The sequence below is a fragment of the Perissodus microlepis genome, chromosome 16 (assembly GCF_051167445.1).
Source record: "Perissodus microlepis isolate ML-2025 ecotype Zambia chromosome 16, ASM5116744v1, whole genome shotgun sequence".
In the NCBI taxonomy this organism is placed as follows: domain Eukaryota; kingdom Metazoa; phylum Chordata; class Actinopteri; order Cichliformes; family Cichlidae; genus Perissodus; species Perissodus microlepis.
In genome coordinates, this window is record NC_140476.1 from 30,454,467 (window position 1) to 30,478,658 (window position 24,192).

The 24,192-nt window shown below is 41.4% G+C and overlaps 1 protein-coding gene across 6 annotated transcripts in view; it reads left to right on the forward strand.

Annotated features, from left to right (window-relative positions):
• Positions 1–24,192, forward strand: part of sema5ba (sema domain, seven thrombospondin repeats (type 1 and type 1-like), transmembrane domain (TM) and short cytoplasmic domain, (semaphorin) 5Ba) — a 182,961-nt gene that overhangs the window by 153,166 nt on the left and 5,603 nt on the right. For 4 of the 6 annotated variants that reach the window (XR_014797180.1, XM_084908223.1, XM_084908221.1 and 1 more), the window contains 11 exons: positions 2,581–2,698; positions 3,084–3,268; positions 5,221–5,364; positions 6,248–6,395; positions 7,177–7,402; positions 9,819–10,031; positions 14,128–14,298; positions 17,906–17,974; positions 18,524–18,661; positions 21,170–21,214; positions 23,658–23,863. Coding sequence is in view for 5 of the 6 variants with exons in the window: in XM_084908223.1 (XP_084764349.1) it covers positions 2,581–2,698; positions 3,084–3,268; positions 5,221–5,364; positions 6,248–6,395; positions 7,177–7,402; positions 9,819–10,031; positions 14,128–14,298; positions 17,906–17,974; positions 18,524–18,661; positions 21,170–21,214; positions 23,658–23,863 (1,663 nt within the window). In the remaining variant the exon portion in view is untranslated. The remainder of the gene's footprint in view (positions 1–2,580; positions 2,699–3,083; positions 3,269–5,220; positions 5,365–6,247; positions 6,396–7,176; positions 7,403–9,818; positions 10,032–14,127; positions 14,299–17,905; positions 17,975–18,523; positions 18,662–21,169; positions 21,215–23,657; positions 23,864–24,192) is intronic. The other 2 variants (XM_084908224.1, XM_084908225.1) reach the window with 2 other exon arrangements.

Sequence of the window (24,192 nt, forward strand, 5' to 3'; positions counted from 1 at the left end):
AACAACCCCAGGTTTCTCTTCAGCACTGTAGCCAGGCTGACAAAGAGTCAGAGCTCTGTTGAGCCAACCATCCCTTTAACGTTAACTAGTAATGACTTCATGAACTTCTTCACAAATAAAATTTTTATCATTAGAGAAAAAATTACCAGTAATCATCCCACAGATGTAATATTATCTACAGCTACTCTTAGTACCATTGATGTTAAGTTAGACTCTTTTTCTCCAATTGATCTTTCTGAGTTAACTTCAATAATTACTTCCTCCAAACCATCAACGTGTCTTTTAGACCCCATTCCTACAAAACTGCTCAAAGAAGTCCTGCCATTAATTAATTCTTCGATCTTAAATATGATCAACCTATCTCTAATAATCGGCTATGTACCACAGGCCTTCAAGCTGGCTGTAGTTAAACCTTTACTGAAAAAGCCATCTCTAGACCCAGCAGTCTTAGCTAATTATAGGCCAATCTCCAACCTTCCTTTCATATCAAAAATCCTTGAAAGAGTAGTTGTCAAACAGCTAACAGATCATCTGCAGAGGAATGGTTTATTTGAAGAGTTTCAGTCAGGTTTCAGAGCTCATCACAGCACAGAAACAGCTTTAGTGAAGGTTACAAATGATCTTCTTATGGCCTCTGACAGTGGACTCATCTCTGTGCTTGTCCTGCTAGACCTCAGTGCAGCGTTCGATACTGTTGACCATAATATCCTATTAGAGCGATTAGAACATGCTGTAGGTATTACAGGTACTGCACTGCAGTGGTTTGTATCATATCTATCTAATAGACTCCAATTTGTGCATGTAAATGGAGAGTCCTCTTCACACACTGAGGTTAATTATGGAGTTCCACAGGGTTCAGTGCTAGGACCAATTCTGTTTACATTATACATGCTTCCCTTAGGCAGCATCATTAGAAGACATAGCATACATTTTCACTGCTATGCAGATGACACGCAGCTCTATCTGTCCATGAAGCCAGATAACACACACCAATTAGTTAAACTGCAGGAATGTCTTAAAGACATAAAGACCTGGATGGCCGCTAACTTTCTGCTTCTTAATTCAGATAAAACTGAGGTTATTGTACTCGGCCCTGAAAATCTTAGAAATATGGTATCTAACCAGATTCATACTCTGGATGGCATTACCTTGGCCTCCAGTAACGCTGTGAGGAACCTTGGAGTCATTTTTGACCAGGACATGTCCTTCAACGCACATATTAAACAAATATGTAAGACTGCTTTCTTCCATTTGCGCAACATCTCTAAAATTAGAAATATCCTGTCTCAGAGTGACGCTAAAAAACTAGTTCATGCATTTATTACTTCCAGGCTGGACTACTGTAATTCATTATTATCAGGATGTCCAAAAAACTCACTGAAAAGCCTTCAGCTAATCCAAAATGCTGCAGCAAGAGTACTGACAGGGACTAGAAGGAGAGAGCATATTTCTCCTGTTTTGGCTTCCCTTCATTGGCTTCCTGTTAAATACAGAATTGAATTCAAAATCCTGCTCCTCACATACAAGGTCTTAAATAATCAGGCCCCATCTTATCTTAATGACCTTGTAGTACCATATCACCCTATTAGAGCACTTCGCTCTCGCTCTGCAGGCCTACTTGTTGTTCCTAGAGTATTTAAAAGTAGAATGGGAGGCAGAGCCTTCAGTTTTCAGGCCCCTCTTCTGTGGAACCAGCTTCCAGTTTGGATTCGGGAGACAGAAACTATCTCTACTTTTAAGATTAGGCTTAAAACTTTCCTTTTTGCTAAAGCATATAGTTAGGGCTGGACCAGGTGACCCTGAATCCTCCCTTAGTTATGCTGCAATAGACGTAGGCTGCCGGGGGATTCCCAAGATGCATTGAGTTTTTCCTTTCCAGTCACCTTTCTCACTCACTATGTATTAATAGACCTCTTTGCATTGAATCATATCTGTTATTAACCTCTGTCTCTCTTCCACAGCATGTCTTTTATCCTGTCTTCCTTCTCTCACCCCAACCGGTCGCAGCAGATGGCCGCCCCTCCCTGAGCCTGGTTCTGCCGGAGGTTTCTTCCTGTTAAAAGGGAGTTTTTCCTTCCCACTGTCGCCAAAGTGCTTGCTCATAGGGGGTCATATGATTGTTGGGTTTTTCTCTGTATCTATGAAGCGCCTTGAGGCGACTTTTGTTGTGATTTGGCGCTATATAAATAAAATTGAATTGAATTGAATTCTATAATCAGGGATTACATATGTAAAATGGATTTTAATTCCTTGTAATCGGAAGGTTGCTGGTTCGAGCTCCGGCACCGACAGTCTCGGTCGTTGTGTCCTTGGGCAAGACACTTCACCCGTTGCCTACTGGTGGTGGTCAGAGGGCCCGGTGGCGCCAGTGTCCGGCAGCCTCGCCTCTGTCAGTGCGCCCCAGGGCAGCTGTGGCTACAATGTAGCTGCCATCACCTGTGTGTGAATGGGTGGATGACTGGATGTGTAAAGCGCTTTGGGGTCCTTGGGGACTAGTAAAGCGCTATACAAATACAGGCCATTTATCCATACAGTTATTCACTGTGCTGAAAACTCCTTCTTCCTCTCCTCTCCGCGCAGACTGTGCTTGGAGGCGAGGGACCCTTACTGCGGCTGGGACTTTAGGCAGCGCAGATGCACCACGTTGGAAGACAGTTCTAACATGAGCCAGTGGAAGCAGAACATCACCGTTTGTCCGGTAAGAGTGACATCACGGCCTCGTTTTCCTGTAAGAAAAGGCCAAGGGGGCCTGACTTCTTCTCACAGCGGGGGTGTAAGACGTACTGCAGGCGCTTTGTTAATGTCATCTTTTTTTCACATTCAATAGTGGATGATACCATTCATGTGTCCGCTAAAAGAGCTGGCTCAAGTGCAGGTTATAGGATAAAGCAGAGGAAGTAAAGAAGGTGAATTTGACTAAGCTTAAACAACTGAAATCAAAGGGATTTAAGTTTAAGTTGGCAGAAGGAAGTGAATTGTAGTGCTTTTATTTCCATTTACTCCTCTAAAAACATTCTCGTCTTTATTTTGGTAAGCAGGGCCTGTCTGCTTCCTGTGACTTATGACCGATGTGTGTTTTCCAGCTGCGGAACCAGACCATCGACGGCGGCTTCGGGCCCTGGGCACCGTGGCAACCCTGCAACAATGATGATGTTGTTGATGGTGTGAGCTCCTGTTTGTGTCGCTCCAGATCTTGTGACAGTCCTGCCCCTCGGTGTGGAGGCAAAAACTGCGAGGGCCCCACCATCGAGGTGTCAAACTGTTCAAGGTAGAAAAGAAAACATCTGGAAAGAGTGATTTTTTTATTTTTCACAATACTTTTTGAGTTGTTTTTAATTTTATACTTTTACTTTTGTAGCATATTTAATCAAGATTTCAGTATTTTACAAGGGGTTAAGGCCAGCACAGTAATGCAGTGTGGGTTCTTCCTGTCCCACTGCGTGGATTTCTCCAGGTGGATGAAAGGCTAGTCTATTTGGTGAACTGTGATTCTCAATTGGCTGTAAGTGTAAAGAGAGGCAAATTCAACCAATACAGAGGCTACTAAGGTACACTTGTGTGCTGTTTTCCAAAAACATAAAGCACACAGGCCTTGAGACCAGTTGGTGACCCCCTGGCAACCTGGATTCAATAAATGTTTATTTCTACAGATTGGTAAGTGGCTTCTGCAAGCTGGTGCTTATAACTAGATCCAATCAATCAGAAAGCAGGTGCTGCACAAAAACCTTCATGGAGTTGTTTTGATTGCTGTGTTCGCTGTAGTCTGCATGGATGAGACCACTTTTTCTGCAAATACTCAAATTTACTCTTCAAGCTTTGGTAAAAAGTGCAACATGAACCAGAAACAGAAAACAAAGTAAAAGTTGTTCCTTACCACTGTTAGCTACACGCTAGAAGAGGCACAAATGTTAGTTCTACTGCCACGCGTGTCTTCAAAGTTAACTGCTGGTGACTACGGCAACCAGCTAGTGACCAAACTAATCACAAGGTGGTGTTGACCGGTGGTTGCCAACAGGTCTCAACATGCTGTTAAGACTGCGTGACTGAGGCCTAACAACACAACCTAATGTTGATTAGACTATAAATAGTTATAGAAATGCTGACTGGTTGATAAGCTGGCTTTAGGAGGAAAGGAAAGATCTCAAGAGCTCATCATGAAGAGGAAGAAGCATGAAAGCTAACCATACTGTAACAGTTCCAGCAAACCGTGTGTCACTTCACTTCAGAGACGTGTTTGTCTATTAAGACCACTGTCTTCTCCACGGTAGGGGCTACCCTAAAGGACCAGCAACAAAACAATCATAAGTAGCCACATTACTGCTGCCACATATTTTTGACACTGCCCCAAGGAGACAGTACACAGCTGGAACATGAAAAAGGTGCTCTGCAAAGGGCATTACATTTTGCTGATAGCTAAACTATAGTGTTACTTCAGCTGGACTCCTTAGCTGTCACCTTTTTCCTTTTATTTCAGTATTTTACTAAAATTTATTTCATTTTTGCATTTCTTGTGTTGCTCTATGTCAGATAGAGCTCCTCTCTGGGAGTTAATGTATGCTGGATGAGTTCAATGGACACTGCCAGGTTGAAATTATTCCTTTTGCTAATGAGCTGGGCCAACGATCAGACGAACTCTAATGCCTTTACTTAAACTCTGCTATTGTAGCAGGAATGTCCTGAGTGACTTTTGAAGCAGCCACCTCGGGGTGCAATTTCTACTCCGACAGAACATAAGAAAGATCATGAAAGTGATGAATCTTTTTAGAAAGTGTAGGTGACATCCACATTCTCCTTGTGACATCTCTTACTACCTCTGTCTTTAGGGGAATTGGCTAATCAGTGTTACAGAGAACGGAGTCAAGACAAAGAGCTCAGGAACTTTCATCCCGCTGGATAGCCACGCCAGATTTAATCCTTGGTGTCGCAATTGAATTGTGCTTTTGCAGAAAGTGCCAATTAAATCATGACGAGTGAGACCCAGGAACAAAGCACTTAAGCAAATTGAATGAATGTTCCCCAGTCAGAATGAGCTGTCTTTGTGTGTTTGTATTTTTGTTTGCAGGAAGTCAGAATAAGAGCACTGATTAGGCAGTTATAGCTAAAAGGCTTTTTTTTTTTTTTTTACTATAGCATTAAAGAATGTTATATACAAGAATAATGCTAAAAGCAGCAGGGAATAATTATAGAGAAGTTGTTGTTGCTAATATTTTTCTTTCATAGAAATGGAGGCTGGACACCCTGGTCGTCATGGGGACAGTGTAGCACAACCTGCGGTACAGGCTTCGAGCTGCGCCAGCGTTCTTGTAACAACCCCTCACCTCGCCATGGTGGCCGTGTGTGTGTCGGGCCTAGCAGGGATGAAAGGTACCTCTCTCTTTGTTTCTCAGCGACAACAGTTCATGCTCCTCATTACTCGTGATTTACAAGGCTTTACGCAGCCAGGTGCCAGGGTACGTCAGTGGACTCTTAAGTCCTCGCTGTGATCAAGTGTTTGCTCTCCTCATGGCCCAGCTTTGGAACAGCGTTGAAGTTAGAATTTGGTTGTATTTCATTGACTTGCCTTATCAGACTTTTATACGTATGCCAATGAATAGAGGTGGGCAGATTGATCCAAAAATCGATAGTATCGACTCAGTCGCTGGCATCGGATTGATTCTATCACAATAGGATCGATACTTTGTTTCTATCCTCGAAGGTCAGTATTTTTTGCCCAATGAATTGTGTTAAATTTTTATTTTTTCAAAATGAAAAAATATACCTCAAACATGTACCATGAAAAATGTATTGTGCCGACTGTCACAATGTGTTATTATAGCCTATAGCACATTTAAACAACAGAAGTTGACTCAAAGTGCTTTAGAGACTGGAACATTCACATTCCAGGTCTCGAGAAAACCCAGTTCCAAAATACATGAAGCTGAGAGATGTATTCTGTTGTGTTAACTAATTTCTGTGGTAAAACTCAGTGATTTAACAGTCATTAAATGATGTTTAGAGTTTTCAAATTGTTTTCATCATATAAATCATGACATACTGCACTCCACAACAGAAGCTCCTTCATAGGTTAAAAGTATCGGTATAGATATTAATGTCGTGAAAAAAATGCTGAATTTCAGTTTTCTGTTTGCTTTGTGTTTTTAGACAAGATTGTCTTTTGAGTGCCAAAGTGTAGTCTCTAAGTCTGTAGTTCTGACTTGAATTTTAGTCACTTCCACACCTCATCCTGCTGTCGCTGCCATCTTCACAGGTTCTGCAATGAAGGGGTGTCCTGTCCCCAGCCTATCTTCTGGACCCCGTGGGGCTCCTGGACAAAGTGCAGCACCGAGTGCGGTGGAGGTGTCCACTCCAGGGTCCGCACTTGCGAGAATGGCAACAGCTGCCCAGGATGTGCATTGGTAGGAAACGCACGCACTCACATAAATATCTGCTCACAAAACAATAATGGAACCAATAATTTAAAAACTAAATTTTATACAGCTGCACAATCTGATATTTTTAAGAGAGCAGTGGACTACTGCAGCATAGAATTTAGTCTAAATCAGGGGTGTCAAACATAAGGCCCAGGGCCTACAATCGATCCAGCAAAGACTCCAGTCAAGCCCGCTGGACGGCTTTAGGAATGTGCACAGATTTCAAACTTTTAACGTATTTTCAAAAGTTTTACAGCTTTTACTATTGAAAAAGAACCCGTTCACATTCCTGTTTTTTCACTATGTATCTGCTATATAAATGTATGATTCTTTTTTTGTTTTTACAGTGGTTTATGAGTTATTAAATATTATACATTAATGGAAACTTTCTGGGGAATAACATTATTATAGAGGTGAGCAGATAATGACATTTTGGATTTTTCCTCCTAACTGGGAAGAAAACCAGTTTGTCTTATTCACAAAAGAAATCAGTAACATTCCTGATTTTCCTTATTTTGTGTGAAAAATAACAGGTAATTGTTCCATCTCCACAGTTTTTTGGGAAGCACTTGCAGTTTAGTTTTTTACAGAAAGAAGAGGAACAATTTTCATTTCCGTGTCAGTTTTTCAGTGCACCCATGCACACGGTGTAATGTGTGTTTTGTTTTTGTTTTTATAACCTTTTTTAGCTTCAGTCTGTACAGGCAGAAACAATGGAAGAAACAAACCCCACCAAACTCATAGCTTCTGCCACTTTCTTTCTCAGGAGTACAAGGCCTGTAACCTGGAGGCTTGTCCAGAGGTGAAGAGGAACACACCTTGGACACCCTGGATGCCCGTCAATGTCACTCAGGGAGGAGCTCGTCAAGAGCAGAGGATGCGCTACATGTGCAGGGCCCACCTGTCTGATCCTCACGAGCTGCAGATTGGACGGAAGAAGGTGGAGACGCGCTTCTGTCCTAACGATGGCACAGTGGCCTGTGAGACAGATAGTAAGTTAACCATTGTTGTATCTAGAGTTTTATTGTCACATTTTACAGTACTGTCACCTTGGGTTCAGAGGAAAACCTAGCATCAAATAAAGTTCACATACTGGCAATGATATCTAAGTAGCTCCACAACTCAGTTTTAAATGCAGACATTTTTAAGAGTGACTATTGCTGTTTTCCTTCAGCGCTGGTACTGAGGAGCAACCCTTTTCCCAGCTCGGGGCTTGTGGTTTGTCATATAACTTTTATAGCTTAAATCAACTGCTTTTGCTTTTACTATTTGTAGCTGTTCTGCAACAAGTTAAAACACCATCGGATCTTAAACTGATTAATTGTTGAATTGATAGCATTCGTTTTTATACTGGATCATTGTCATGTAAGCCTTTGCTGCCATTCTGTGGTTTGTTGACATGTCCATAGTACTTTGCCATCTATCTTATATTCATGATAATGTTTGACTGGGAAATGGGCTTAACTGTTTCTTACTTTCTTAAAGATTAAACATGGAAGCAGCTATGTGTTCCAAAATAATGTGAAACAGTGACCATGTAAATATAACATTTATGAGCTCTTGTCAGATAATGGGTTTACCGTCACGGACCAATTACAGGGCATTCAACATGCAGTTTTACTGTATGCATTTTGCAGCAGATATTCTTCTAGTAGCTCCAATCGTGTAACAACAGTCAAGTAAATGATTTTTTTGTGCTCTCTGCACAAAACTTAACAATATATTCCCACTGAGGATTTGACCCCTTCACAACCTGGGCTTCTATTGAGTACCACTACTCAGTAATCTGTCCACGAATGGCACACAAATCTACCTTTAGTGCTTTGTTCCAGTGTGTACTCCAATCTGTCGATTACACTCACTGATGTTGCTTGCTACAGGATAGAGCCTTTGCTCACCGAGCTCTCCTCCTTTGAAATAGGCTGCCTTTGCAGGTTTGGGAGGTGGGCTCTCACATTATCAAGTGTAGGCTCAAAATCCATCTCTTTTCTATATACCACAATCTCTCCTCCTTTGCTGCCGCTGGGATGCCTTCAAAGGGCTGTTACGTGACAACTAGCGATCCTCGCTTATATAACTTAACTGAACATAACACGGTTATCTATTACTCTGTTATTTATCTGTGTATCATCTGTTTCTGTGTAATGATGTCCATGTGTTGTAATCATATATTGTGCACTGTAAGCTCTGTAGTGGTGCAGCACTATAAAAACAAATACTCTGATCTCCACCTTTAGGTTCAGCTGCCTGAACAAATCAATGTTCTCTATAGATTAACCAGTAAAAACGTCAATGAAAATAGACATCGCTGCTCCTGCCTTCTCTCTTATCTGTGCTAAGGCCCTCCAAGGCCCTCACACAAGCTCAGGCATACACACTAAAGTAAGTCAATGCTGACTTTTGGATTTAAAACCTGCTCTCCCAGGTAAAAATGCTCTACTTAACCCATTGCACCGTGACATCCAGCTTTCTATGCTGACTTCTGTTCCTCTTTATGCTACTTTAAATATTTTATGAGATCTGATCTCAAACTAAATGTGATTGGCCTGTTACTCTTGTTAGAGCCTCTAAAGCATGAAAATACGAGTCCAAAGGAGGTGCAGGACACTAGTCCCCTCTCAAATCACATGATTAACAGTATCCTGACAGGTTTTTATATAGTTTTTCAACCTATAACAATGAAAGCATGTTGCTTTTTTCAGGTCTCTCTGATATTTAAAAAGAGACAACAGAAAAGAAAATGTGCAGATAATCAAAAGCCAAATTTCAGTGTTGTTTATATATTTAATAGTTTTTCAAATTCCAGTAGGATAGCAATTTCTGTCTATATTTGGATCTTTGTTTATGTGTACACACATAGTACTGTAGTTCAGACAAATTGGCCTACTTCTCTGTGAACAAGTGAGAAGGCAGCAGCATGCAAAGATTTCTCCCAGGAGAATTGTGACATGCTGAAACAGCCCTCCTGTTAGCTCCCCTACATGCTGTTAGTGACGGAGTCACAGTCCTGTGCTCCCACATACACACCGTCACACAGAGAGTTGCACAGGGCCACAGTCCACTGCTCCCCACTGGTGGCTTTTTAATGCCCCCTTCCCTAAATCGATTACCTGTCTCTCCGTGTCAGCCTCCTGGGGGGCCACATCGACTCTGACAAACTGATGAAACACTGACAGCAGGAAATCGCAGGATGCATGAGAGACACAGATCGAGTCTGAAAGGAAAAGAGAAAGAAATATGCCTCCTGGCAAAGTCATGTACACAATGTTTGACTTTCAGTCAAAGACTTTTCATGCTTCGTGTGTCTGTTGAAATTCTTTAAGATCTCAATCTAACAGCGCAGCAAGAATTTCTTTAAACTGGAACTTCATTTCCATTTTCTTACCCCTATTTTTCTTCTCTCTTTAGCCCTTGTCGAGGAACTCCTCAAGACTCCAGTGGTGAGAGTATCGGGCACAGGCTGGTCATCATGGGAGACCTGGTCAAGCTGCTCACACAGTTGCGCAAAAGGTTATCGCACCCGTCGGCGAACCTGCTCTGGCCCAGAGGGGAAGAGTGCCCCTGTGGCCTGCCGTGGCTCGCCTGTGGAGTATCAGGACTGTAATGTCCAGGCATGTCCAGGTCAGTGAAGATACACTACAAACCCTGTTACGTTTTGCTTACAAGCAGCAAGACTTTCTTGTAATTTGTGGTCCTGAGCAATAGTTCTGCAGGCTTACTGAAGGCCTTTCAAAGGTTTTGGACTTTAGCTGCTTCATATATTACACATGACACATCCTCAAATATGTCGTGTAGCATCCCAGCAGGTGTTCCAGTACAACCTGATGGCAGGTAATCACAAACTGAAGATAAACTGAGGATGGATAAAGGCAGTTGGTGTCCGGTTGCTAACCTCTTCAGTATATCGTGGGTCGATAATCGACAGACATCCACACTTTCACACTCGGAGAAAAAGATGGAAAAAGAACGAGAGAGGGAGGGAGGTCAGTGGGGGTACTAAAATACTGCTGAGTGGATCATTAGCTTCATTTGCTAATGGTTACCAGCAGCTTCAGCAGTGCAGGAAGCACTATTGGACAAATGAAGTTATCTATTTCAAAGTCCTCATCAAACCATAATCAGCTGACCTAGAACTCTTCTGCTGCATTGACAGGCTACACTTATTGAACACACACACACACACACACACACACACACACACACACACACACACACAATAAGCACTCTTAAAAAAAGTTTTGAACTCAGCTTTAAGGGTGTCGACTTAATATTCATGAGTGGTACCTTATGAATTAATGATTTATTATTGGTTGGTGCAGTGCTGATCAAATTCCTGTTGTGTATTTAAATGTCAGTTGTTGAATCCAAATACAATCCTTCTCGGTTAACTTTGCATCTGACACATGTAATCTAAGGAAGCCTGGGACAGGCAGCCTTGGTTACTTCGCACTGGGAAGCAGCCGGTGAGCGAGCCTTTAGCCATTACTGTCACGTTGACAGCCGGTCTCACCACACGTGTCCCTGGCAGACACACAGGTGAGAAGGACAAGGCCAGTGACAAAAGAGAGAATGAGTGCGAAATAGTAATTGATGATGAAATTAGAGAGAGGGATGGAGGCAATATAGATCTCTGAGGTGATTAAAATGAATAGGGTGTTAGTGTGTGCATTGGAAACACAAGTGTGTGTGTTTCCAGCCAGTGAGTCGATTTTTAATTCAGATATGAGTTTTATATGATTGCTATAAGTTCATTTTGCATAAAACAATAAACATTTCGCGTTTCTAGGATTAAAATAATCATCAAATATATTTTCAGTGTTGGAAGCTTTTACAGGAGGCCTATTGTGCTCCTCTCCAGCTGGTCTACTAAAGTAGTTCTGCATGAGCAACTGTTCAGAATAGTCCTTATTTATCTTACTTGGGCTTCGGTGCAGTCATTCAGTTCACTCCCTCCCTTTTCATTCACTTTAAGTCAGCTTCCTTCTGACTGGCTCTCTCTCCCAAACAGAAGATTTAACAGCAGGTAGTTAAGGCTTCTAAGGTGATCATATTAGATTCAGGTTGAAAACAAAGATATAGATAGATAACACACAGGCATAATACAGCAGCATCATGATGCAGCAAATAATAATTAAGAATTTATACAGCATCGTGTTGGATATCAAAAACTAAAATTTGCTCATCTAGGTGATGGCTGTTTTTAGAAGACTTTATTAGGGGTATCTCTTCTAAGTGACATCAAAAAGATCCAATAATGGGGAAAAAAAATGTCTGTTTAGAGTTTTTGGCTCATAGGAATTACTTTTGCATATGCTGACCTCATTATATGAAAGTTTAGCCATATTTAATATGAGCATCCACCATTGATTGTATATAAACATCACCTCCAAAGTCAGCTGTTATAAGCTGAGTCTTAAGTATTGCTCATGTCAGTGGGAAATCAACATTTCTGTAACCAATTAGCCAATTCAGGCTCAGGGGTGGGGGGTTGGAGCTAGCTGTCATAGGGCGAGAGGTGGAGTCCACCCTGGACAGCTTGCCTTTTCATCCATCTCTCATCCATTCCTTACCAAATTTTAAAAAAAGGAAGATCATGTCCAAACCATTTAAAAATCCAGAACAAGTCTTAAGCCCTCATCGCATTTAAAGTGATTTGTTTTGTAGCTGATGTTTGGACATTAGTAGACACTGCTGCTGTGATAATTCAAGAATGGGCTGACGTAGGATTTTCAAATTAATACCTCTATGCATCTATCGATGAGCTAATAAAAATATCGGATGACTTTGAATGTCTGTGACCTTAAACTCAAGGTCAGAGGTTAGAGGTCAAGTTTTCTGAAAATATTTTGAATGTAATAACTCACACTCAAGAAGAAAGTCACCTATAATTTTGAAATTTGCATCTTAAAGGCGACTGACGCCCTGTTTGGTCTTTCACCTGACGTTTCCGGGTTAATTGGCATTCCGTAGTCATCCCATCAAAGTTTTAAATCAACACACTGATTAGATCAAATGGAAAAAGTCAGTTATCAAAGCAAGTCTTAAGTGTTTAAAATTGACATATCAGCTTGATCTCAACTTTTGTAATCAAGTCTTTGATTAACAGAGTGACCAGACGTGGCATAATTATTTTGTTTGTTTGTTTCAAAGTTTTCACTCTGACTCACGTCAGTGTCTTGTCTTGGGAGCCGGGCAAACACATGGTTGACTTCATATGTCTGAATGTAAATGAACACAGCAAGTCAACCACGCAGGGGCACAGGCAGACAGGTGGGACGAGTCAGAAAAAGTGTAAACTGCCAGTCAGGAAGTCAGTGAGTTGTTCACTAACTCACTGAGTCAGACGCTCAACCAGTCAGCCGGGTAAAGAGCCAGTTAGTCAGGCAGAGCAGTGACTGGCTGTGAGAGTTAGTCAGAGTTAAGTGCTCACAGCCTGCCTTACTCGGTGTCACACTAATCCACTCAGCTAATGGAATTTTCTGCAGCACTGTGATGTTACCTGGCAACACTGCTCTTCCCCATCAGTCAGCCAGACAGACATCAGCCAGTCAACCAGCCATTCAGTTAGTCAGTCACCCTCTTCTGATTAGATCAAATGAAACATTAACGGCACCTATGGGGAGAATAAATCAATATAATGCAGGACACAGTAATGACAAAGTAGGCTATGATGTGATCAGGAAGACAGCAGAGCACAGACACAGACTGTGTGTGCAAGAGTAGTTCAAAGTAAGACAGAAATGAATGATAGATGCCTGTAATATGAAAAAGAAACACAAAAATAAGCCATCATGGACAAATTGTGTTTGTTGGAGCACCATTTCTTTTTCTGTATTTGTTGTTCCTGAGCCCATCTCCACCAGCTGGGCTCTAATAGGTAGGGTAAATGCTCTGTTTGGCTTTGCTATATTTAGCAATAACATTTGCACAAGGTTTAAATGTCCAAAAAGAATATGCAGTTGGTGCAACAAGCAACTTTACATCAGGGTTAAAACATTTTGTTTTTTCATATAGCCTGGGGTTACATCAGGCAGGTGCAATTGAAAGCTGCAAGTGATACATCCCTAGTATAATCCTAGGAGAAGACACAAATCCCTTTGGAGTTGCGTCACAAAGGGCATCTGGTAGAGGGGAAAAAAGCTGCCAAATCAAATATGTGGACCTACCTGCTGTGACAGCCCCTTGTGAATAAGGGAGCAGCTGAACATAGCCTCTGACAAAAAGCCCAGATCTTTCTGAGTCATCAAAACCGCACTGCAACACTTTAAACACCAGCTTTTAAAATCAGATAACTTGTAACTGAATTCTGTTTTTAAGTCTCAAGTCCATAGCTGTTGAAAGTACACACACTAATGTCACTTTAAAAACATCAATCAACGCTAACCAGAGTAATATACAATGGGAAAATGCTAAATTTAATATTCATTTGCAAAGTTGCATATGAACCTCTTTGTCTCTTGTAAAGGATTCAATGTCAGCTGGTCATGCGTCGCAGTCCTAACTATCGCTGTAGGAGGATGTGATATCTGATCCCTTCTTGGCGTCTTTAATTAGATGTCCGTGGTGTTCAGACTGAGCTAAATTAATCCCAGTATGCCTTCAGAAAATGTCATTACTGGTGCAGTGTGCGTCTCCCTCTTAAACTACAGCCAGCACATTAACATATCAGTCAGAGCGGTATGTGATTATGTGACACGTTCCTTTATGTGCCTTACAGTGAACGGTGCCTGGTCCTGCTGGTCGTCCTGGTCTCAGTGCTCAGTGGGTTGCGGTGGCGGGCACTACCAGCGGACACGCTCCTGTAACAGCCCCGCGCCTTCCAATGGTGGAGACATTTGCATAGGACTACACACTGAGGAAGCCCTATGCAACACACACCCTTGCGATGGTAAGGTCACATAGAAATTCAAAATCTTGTTCTGCCGTGTCACCACTGCTTCAGGTGCTTTTATCACACCTTCGGGCAGGCAATCATCTCCCACACCGTGTAATTTCTGTGTCGTCCCCTTTGCTAAATTGCTTCTTTCATCTTTTCCTAATGAATAAACCAGGTCTTAGATATGTGAGAAGATAAACAGAAAACAACCCATCCTCCCACTGTGCCATTTCCTGCTGTGCTGCTGGAACTCGCAGCACCATGGCAACCCCTCCAGAAAGCTTTGAAAAGAGATCCACTGATGTTGTGGTACATATGGATTTCTTATTTAATCAATCTGAGATTTTGAATGCCCAGGTGTAGACAGTATGTGTGTAATATTACTTAAAAAGCTTTATGAGATGGATTTTACAGAACCAACATATTTTCTTCGCTATTCTCTGTGGATTTTAGCCATGTTGTATTATTTGGCCAGATTTCAGGAGGCTCATTATTGATAGTTCTGCTGCCACTGGTCTCGTTTCGATCATAAACCATCCTCAAGCATGCCTGACAAAGGCCCATGCACCTCTCCTGGCTTTTCTTTCACACAGCTTCACTTTGCTACACACCTGAATACAAGCAGTGCATTAGAAAAGAACATTGCTTCTGCTCACTGTGGAGATGAATGGAATTATGTTTGTGCTGCTTCCAGCTGAAAGATTACACGTTGGTCCTTCTCCAGAGAGCAAAATACTAAATATGAATCTGATAGAACGGGGTTAGAGCAGGAAAGGGAGAGCTGCAGGAGGAGGGTCATTTGTTTTGGAGGGTTGCTGAGTTCATCTTCTTTAATGTTATTTGTCTGATAAGGTCTTATGTTTTAATGTGTGTTTTGTTACCTTTTGATAAGATAGGCCAGTTGTGAATAGATAACGCTCTATCGTGAATTTGTCAATGTGGGGTGTAGATAGATATAGCCATCACAGCATCATCCATTGGTTAGCGGACGTTGCATGTTGAAACATTAGCATTTTGGCCATGTTGTTTTCAAAGGCCAAAGTTAGTTGTCTTATTTAGACCAGCAGGTGGATTGCTAAGTGATCATCTGAGGCTGGCAAGTTTCCTTAGCAAGCTGCATCCATAAACTGTATCCTTACAATGCACAGATACAGGCATCTGCTGCCTTGTGCTAAGTAATATATCTTCAACAGTCTGTAATTCACAGATTTATTTATTACTTCTTTTTTCTTCTTTTTTTTTTTTTTTGCAAAAAACATGTTAAATATTTGCAGTTCAGTGAATTTAATTAGTGGTGGTGCAAGCTGTAGCGGAGAGTTGCCAGCTACAGCTGCTTGCTTTGTTTCACCTGCTAATAAAGGTTGAGTAAGTTGCAGCCATGCCCCTTACTTAACCTTTAACAAAGTCTTAGTGGCCATTGGAGGACCTGGCACTTTATTTCGGCTTCACAGAGGTTGTTTGTTTTTTCTGCAGGTGCAATGAAACCTTTGTTTTTGGCTGCTGAGTTCAAATATCAATTAACTTTCTCTAGACTGGAGCACTCCATCTTTAAATACTGTAGCAAGTACTTTCTCTTTCTTTATCAAGACTGAAGACAAAAAAAAATATTAGGTGGACAAAACATACAAAACAAACATATCAATGAACCTGCAGAGTGTGAGCAGAGAATTAATACGGTAGCTGCAGAAAGGCCTCTTAAAGCACATAGTATTAGATAACACATTCATTTTAATGGAGAGATAGAATATCAACCAAAATGAAGAAAACCTACATTACATAAAAAAAATCAAACAATTGAAAATTGATTTGCGTGTCACAGTGAAATAAGTACAACCCACCCATTCTGGCTTCCACAGGTTATAACTGATTGATTGATAACAATTAAGAGCTGAAGTTTCGAGTTGCCAAGCAGTAACCAAGAAATATAAAGGAGATGTGTGCAAACCTGATGACAAGCTACAAGAAATGACTTACTGCTGTGCTTTCCTGCAAGTACTAAGCCACTTAATGACATTCAATTTCTAACTTTTATGTAATGTGCTTTTGCTGGATGTTTGGTTTATGTTATTTCTCTTTTTAAAATGATTGTTCATTTTGTGAGCAAACTTACAAAGTCAACAGGAGATCAAATAATTACTTCTCTCAATGTATTTAATAAAAGTGATACAGTGTTTATCTAGCATTCATGACTAAGATGGTGAGTATGGTATAGCTTCCAGACAACAGTTGGTGCACTATGTTAAGTCTCTTAACTTTAAACTGACCTTACAGAGCAAGAAGAACTCAAGAAAGTGGAATATAAAACAGTTCATGCTACACCTTTGTTTCAGATCTGTGGCCTCGTGTAAAATTCAGATGTTCTGCCAAACTTTGTGGATTACGCAGACTTATGTCCATTTTCATTGCTAAGGTTAAAACATCTAAGAGGCGGGCATCCTAAATACCTGGACAAATAAAACAATCTAGCTATGACTACAGGTAAGTTTTATGTATTTAGTTTAAGAACATATCTATACCTTAAAAGTTAAAATAACAGAAACACAAGGGAAGAAGACTTAAATAAGAACAAAAAAAAGTTTGCGTATTCTTCTTTTCCCTTTTAATTTGAAGGTTAGCCTTGCTTTCCCCACATGTGATGATATGTGAGATGTATAAAAACAAGCCGCCCTCCCCGTCTACTTCTACTCTGCTCCCACAAGGACATTGAAATATTCATGAGAGATCTGCCTGCTAATCCAGGAGGATGGGGGGAAAAAAGTCCACCTGCCGAACTCATAAGGTTTCATCCCGATTCTGATTCTAAGGTTTCATTTCAAACAGCCTTGTTTTGTCGCTAACGTGTGATTTTTCATGTTCTTTCTTTAGTCTGCTGGCAAACAAAAACAGGCCCAGACAAATATTCATTGTCTGGGATGCTCACGTGTATGTGTGAGTGTAGACAGATGTGTTATAGTGCTGATGACTTCTGTCAGATTTCAACAGCCGTTTCTTCTTAAGTCACTTTCTTCAGATGCTTTTCCTTTTAAATCAGTCCGACTGTCATTCACACGGAGGGTAACGCTTACAGTCAGCCTCCTCGGTAATTACAGACAAAGAAAGGTAAATGACTTTCTGTCTTTTCCCCTCTTTGCCAAGATGCTAATCAGCCTCCTTTATCAGGTTAATGTTTTCCTGTTTGACGCGGACCAACAATCTCTGTTAACCCCGCACCAGTAGGCTGCCGGCAGTCTCTCTCGATCCCTATCTGTCTCCTCATCTGTTCGCTTATTGACAGGTGAACATCAGTCATCTATTGGGGTCTTCCTGGTGCTGCCGACCTCGCCGCATGTGTAATTAGAGGCAAGCTGGCTGTCAGTCACGGGGATATTTGATGCCTCTGTCGCAGGTCATTTGATTAAGGTCTCCACCAGTAATGGAGGACAGCAGGTAGGACTGTCAGGACAGAATACTAACGAGCAGCCCGCAGGCCTGATGCTGTTCTTTCCGACTCTACAGTGTGATCACGCAGGTCGTCTGGGTGACAAAAATAAATGGGAATAAATGAAGCAATTAAAGCCGGTTGTAGTGATGCACGGTTATTGCACACATTTGAGCTGGTCGGTTTGTTTCATGTGTCTAGGTGGTTGTGCAGAACGAATGGAGCAGAGAGCAGAGCAGCTTGTTGGTGAGCGTCCGCCTGATAGGAAAGGTAAAAGAAGGCCTGTCCTTCTGCCTCCACTGAGGCTTTCTCTGCCAAAACTGCACACTTGAGAGCACGCTGAATAACAAATCAGCTTTTCATCAGGTTTTCATTTGTGGTAGCCTGTGCTCCCTCCACTCTGGTGCTTTTAAATACAGGGAGCGAAAGAGTGCAGCAAGTGCACGGTTCAAAGGGAGGTGCTGAAAGTTGGGCATTTTCTCTTTCCTCTTTGGTGGGAGCCTTTTGTTTACTGCTCAGTCGCCTGCTGCGGGGATACAGCACGAAAGCTTGGCTCGGGAGACAAACATCTCAGCTATGCACTAAACAAACTCTTCTGGTTTGCTCTTCCAATCCCGTTTACATCACAAACACTTTTGGTGTGTTTGGGGTCTTTTTCTTTTTCTTCTTTTTCTTTTTTTGGCTGTGCAGAAATGTGAAAGGTTCCCGCAGGTGGTGACAGCTTGGGTGGGCCCATTGCTTTCCAGGCCTGAGGGTGAGCTTGATGTGGCCTTGTGGTTGCTGGGGTTTTTATTTATTGCTCTTTTTTCCTGTGTTTAGGTGGCTGGATGGCCTGGTCACTGTGGTCGGCCTGTGATGACTCAGGCCTGCAGATGAGGAGTCGTGTGTGTGGTGCTCAGGGCAACACCCCCTGTGTGGGGAACAGCACTCAGCGTAGAGACTGCAATGAAATACCCGGTGAGTTGTTCGGCTCTCAGATGCATACTGTAACCGTGAAGCGTCCTTCAACATTCTCATCAGAGCTCACTGTTGGCCTCTCAAGAGCTCCTTGCGAGCGTCCTTCCTTTTTCTCTGATTTTGAGGGGACAGCCTGTATTTTATTTTGTGTCCTCGAATGTCACCAAACACGCTGCTTTTCACTTATTCCATCATGGCTTTAGCCTTTGTCACAAAAACTCCATGATGCTGTTTTATGGGAAGTTGTAAGCACGCATTTTTGATGTGCAAAGCGAGGGTACACAAACAGCTAGCTGTTCTAGTGGCTCAGCCTTGTCTGTTTTTTGTTGTTTTTTCAGATTTTGCACATTTTGTGTCATTTTAATGGCAACAAAACTGACTGACAACACAACTAATAGTTACCCCCAGGAGGCTGACAATATTTTCAGACACTTGGAGCATTTTGACATGCTCTGAAAGCGTCAGTGTGGGGAAAAAAATGTAAGCATAGTCAGAGGGCTTATTTGTATTCAGTGACAAAATATCTAAGTGGCTCATGCTTGTACTTAAAAATGAACCTGTTGTAGGAAGTCATTTTTAAGCTGTGCTGGGATTTGTGAAACATGACTGGACCCATTGTGACAAACCCTTCTGTTAAATAAGGTAATAATTTAACAGAATATCAATATTTGGTGTCCCTGTATCAATACAATGCCCACCCCACACTCAAACCTGAAAGGTCTTCTACTGCAGCTTGATCTACTGGTACCAACAGGTGTGTGAAACAACTGGTAATATGGGCTACTCTTACTCATGTCTATGCAGTTATTAATGTTTTTTAGAGAAGACAAAAGTCATAATTTACAAACTGAGCAGATGGAATGGAAGTCATGTAATTAGTTAAAGTTGATCAGTTGTGTGTGTGTGGTTGCAAATAGTGTCTCTCGAGCAGAAGGAAGGCTCCTCTCACATATATCGCTCTCCATCCTGTTTTGCGTTTGACTTTATCTCTAAAGTTTCTCCACTGCTTTGGTGTTATTTTCGGGGTGTTGTTAAGTGCGCTGCTGTTATTCATCTGACATGCTTTCTTCTGTTAATAAAATGAGTTGCCTCTCCAAGATGTGTAGTGTATGCATGCTAACTGTGTTACAGCCAAAAGCTTTTGCTTAGACATGACTGAAAGTCTCAAAATTGTTATGCTCATTTCCAACTACATACTTTTATTCTTGGACTGTTATTAGAATACCTTTGCATGGTTTACAGTCATGCTGATATTTCCTATGTATACTTGGCCTCTGTGCTTTGGTGATCTACTATAGCAACAGTATACACATTTATGAGATAAAATAAGAAAAAGCATACCATGTCCCCTTTTAGATAAATGATAATATTGGCACTCTGCCCTGCAACTGATCAGTTTATTATCTAACAATGCTCAACTACACAAACCAAAACCAGGGTTAACAATCTTCAGTATCATCATGTTATTGCTTCAACATCAATTTGTGGGTTTACTCAAGCTTAATATAAGGCACAACTTCAGGATTTTATTTTGCCAAGATTTTTGATTTGCCAAATCTTCACTGGCAGCTCGCTCCAAAAGCCATAACTTGTTTGTTTGTCCAGGTTGTACGTACGCAGAATCAGCATCATCACAGTCTTCATCCTAAAACAGATATCCATAAATAAAAGCACATATTGTTTGTGTCTTTGTAGTCGACATCCTCTTTGTGCACAAAACTCATTTGCTCATGTTGATTAACCATAATTAAGTCCATGTGAATGCAATAAGTTAGCAGCTGACCCAACTGGCCTCGGCGCACCTTGTTTTGCTGATGCCGATTTCAGAAAGTTTCTCCTGAAATGATCTTTCATGGCCTGCCAGCATAGGCCTCTCCAGGCTAAGAATCCCTAATGAGTCCAGACAAAGGCGATTAATATTAATGGGTTGTCACAACAGCAAATCACATCTAATTTTATTGCAGATTTCAATGAGGCGAAGGATGGATTTGTTAAGGTCACTTGCATAAGGGAGGCAGCTGTGAAGAAGTTGAAAATTTAAAAGAAATTCAATCCAATGAGGACCTGCAATATTTAACAACTGAAAGCCACAGGCCTTCCTGCTCCTCCTCTTCCTTTGAAGAAGCTCAATGAGAGTGGAGCTGGTAGAAAGGACGTGTTGTACCTGTAAATGTTTGTCCTGCCCCTTAGTTTCTATCACAGCATCTAGACAGGTTCAGTTCAATGGGGCTGTTGCTTCTCGCTCAACAGTCAATTTTCCTCTAGAAATTCTTGAAATACCCTGATTTTTAAAAGCAAAAAAATCTCCATGGACCGTTTGTGCATCATTGAGGAGACATTTAAATTTTTCATTTACCATTTTTTTTTTTTTCTTCAGCATGTGTCGACTCCCCTGATGTTGCAACCAGTTGTTGTTGTGTTCTGAAGGCTGTTACACCAGGGAATGCGTGTGTGTATGTGTGTGCATGCATGTGTGTGTCTGACTGTGTGTTCCTCTCCTCTCTGCAGTCATTCTCCCTGCATCTGGTTTTGATAAGGACCAACACTGTGGAGGTAAGTGGATTAACAGCTGCCTCCACTTCATCTCCCTGTGCATGTTCAGGGTTTTTCTTTCCCCCTGTATGTTTCCACAGATGTCTGTCCATGATGTGTGTTTTCATACATTATATTTGTATATATTTATATGTCCATTTCATATGTGTTATTATAGTCTGTTAAAATTCCTAACAGCCAGTCAGGAGGAGGAAGGACAATTCTTTCGTTTCATGTTTTTAATGGCCTCATACCTACTGATAGAAAAGTCCTACAGATGTTTTAACTGCACTGATAACAAAATACATCGGGAAAAGAACCCTGGACAGTCGTATTTCAGTCTTGCTTTATATTCTTATGAGCAACTTTAGTGGGTACACCTCAACTGGTCATTAACTTAAATATCTAATCAACCAACCACATGGCAGGAGCTCAGTGCATTTAGGCATGAAGACATAGTAAAGATGACCTTGTGATCTGGTCCAGTGATTTAAGTGATTTGGTTGCTGATGGATGGTCTGAGTATTTCCCTGCACAACTAACTAGTTCACCTGGGCCAACCTTTATATCCTGCAAGACCCAGGTGGCCTATGTTACCTGACGATCCTCCCATGCCAGCAAAACAGCAGACCGTGGCTTTAATAAGTGGGGGAGGGGCTTAACATCACTCTCCTTAAAAATCACGATTCCGCGTTGACACTGCAAATTATTCTGAAACGAGAAAACAAAAAAGCAACAACAGAAGGCAACATTAAAATGGCTTCCACACAACCTGGCCCACAAATGAGCTGACATCCACCCCCTTACTAAATCCAATTTTCCTACCACAGGAACAAATTAAGTGGTGGGAAGTAAAAGTGAATGTTGGCGGTTATAAGAATACGAGGCAAAATGGGTTCTAATTACAGGAGATTTCTAATAGTGTAACTGGTATACAGAAAGGGGAAAGTAGTATCTGCCCCAGAAAGCAAATTTGCAAATCTTTGCAAATAGGTTCAACACGAAAAAGAAACAATTAACCTAACAGCAAGTGAAAGTCTACTCATTGGTACCTAAATGAGCACCAGATCTCATCACAAGTGCTGCCATATAGTCTGCAGCTATACACCCCCCACACAACACTGGATTTAAAGTATGAGCGTCAACCACAGTAGCACACCAAAAGGTTCCTCCAAGCAAAAACGTCAATACTAACCAAAATGGCCAAGACGGCAACAAAGGGGGAACAAAGCTACAACAAAGCTCAAAGCAGATAATGGGTCTACAACAAAGCTACCAGACCAAACTAACAAGTTTAAATATTTCACAGCACTATTCTAGTTCAACTTTGGAACTCTTACCCTTCACACTTTACCAGTTACACTTTGTCAGATAGTTACACCAGAAGGCTGGTCCAGTCCAGTAAGGCCACAAATCAACACGACAAATATATTGGTGAAGCACTAGACACAGAGTTTATGCTCCCTAGTCCTAGTTTTTTAATACAAGTTGATCTTAACCCTAGTCTTTAGACAGATACATATGCACCAAAAACAACGGTGCCAAAGAGCAAACTAGCAAGTTTCTGGAAACCAGGGAAATGCTCCCAAGACATTGTCTTCAACAAACTTTTCTGTCACACTAAAGAGAAAGTGTGGTTGGTCTCCTATTGAGATCAACCACTACAAAAGGAGATGCATGGCTCAGAGACTCATGTGGCTATACTCACCAAAAGCACAATGAAACTGTAAATTCATGGGTTTAACACCCAAGCACTATGCTATTGCTACTCTCTTCCAGCATCAACCACAGAATACCTAAATTATTGTAACCAATCCAAAGAATTCTATCTTGTGTGGAACTCCCTAAGATACTCCTCACAATGCTAAATACCATTACTACTTTAAGCTGTACTCAGAACTTAGTTCAACTTGCATAAGCATTTAGCAAACCTAAAGCTAAGTTAGTAACTCAGCACTGACTCAAAGTTCAATCTTACCAATGGGTCTAAAGATCCCGGACGAGCCCCCATTTGCCACAAACTGGTTCAAAGTAGGTGACACACACCTTCACACAAGAGGTTTACTTAAATATTTAAAAAATGTATATTAAACATAACCTAACCAAGAAACAGATCACCAGTAGGTTAAAGTCAGGTGGAGTGGAAGAGAGCACCTGAGCAGTTTACATGGGCCAGCTTTTATGGCCTGCAAGACACAGGTTATCTGGATTAGCTGATGATCCTTCCATGGCAGCCAAGCAGCAGGTTTGGCTTTATGAGTTTGGGAAGTTTTTAACAAGGTAAATGAACACTCTAGTTTGAAAAAATGTGAATTTCTGAGCAATTATTTCATGGTATTTCAGAGTTTACGGGTTAATTTAATGCATTACACATGGTAAATATGGGTGTTGAAAAATGTCCTTTTTCAAGCTAATAATATATACTCAAGCTTTGCTAACACCGTGTGTCATCTTTATTTTGCAGCATTTACCTCCATCCACCTAATTGCCACTGGTGTTTCCTGTTTCCTTGGGGCGGGGCTGCTATCTTTCCTGATCTATGTGTACTGTCAACGTTTCCACAAGCCTTCTCAAGAGTCTGCCATCATTCATCCCACCACCCCAAACCACCTCAACTACAAGGGCAATACCACGCCAAAGAATGAGAAGTACACACCAATGGAGTTTAAGGTAAGTGAAGCACACAATATTATGCAGAAATACAAATGAAAGTGCTGTTTACTTGGTGTTATTCAAATACACAAACACGCACACAATGTAAATATTAAGGATTCAAGGGCAGTGGGTGTGATTCATGTTTTATTTAGAGCTTTTATTCATTCATTTATCTCAATGGTGCAGTACGCGCAGAAGATGAATTACTGTTAATTTCTCTTCCTTCTCGCTCCTATACAGAGTCTGTATGGCTTTACTACCTGCACCAAGCCCTTATGAATGGGGCTCATTAGCTTTCTAAAGCATTAGTCAGCCTGCGACCTCCCACTGCTATCGGTCTACTG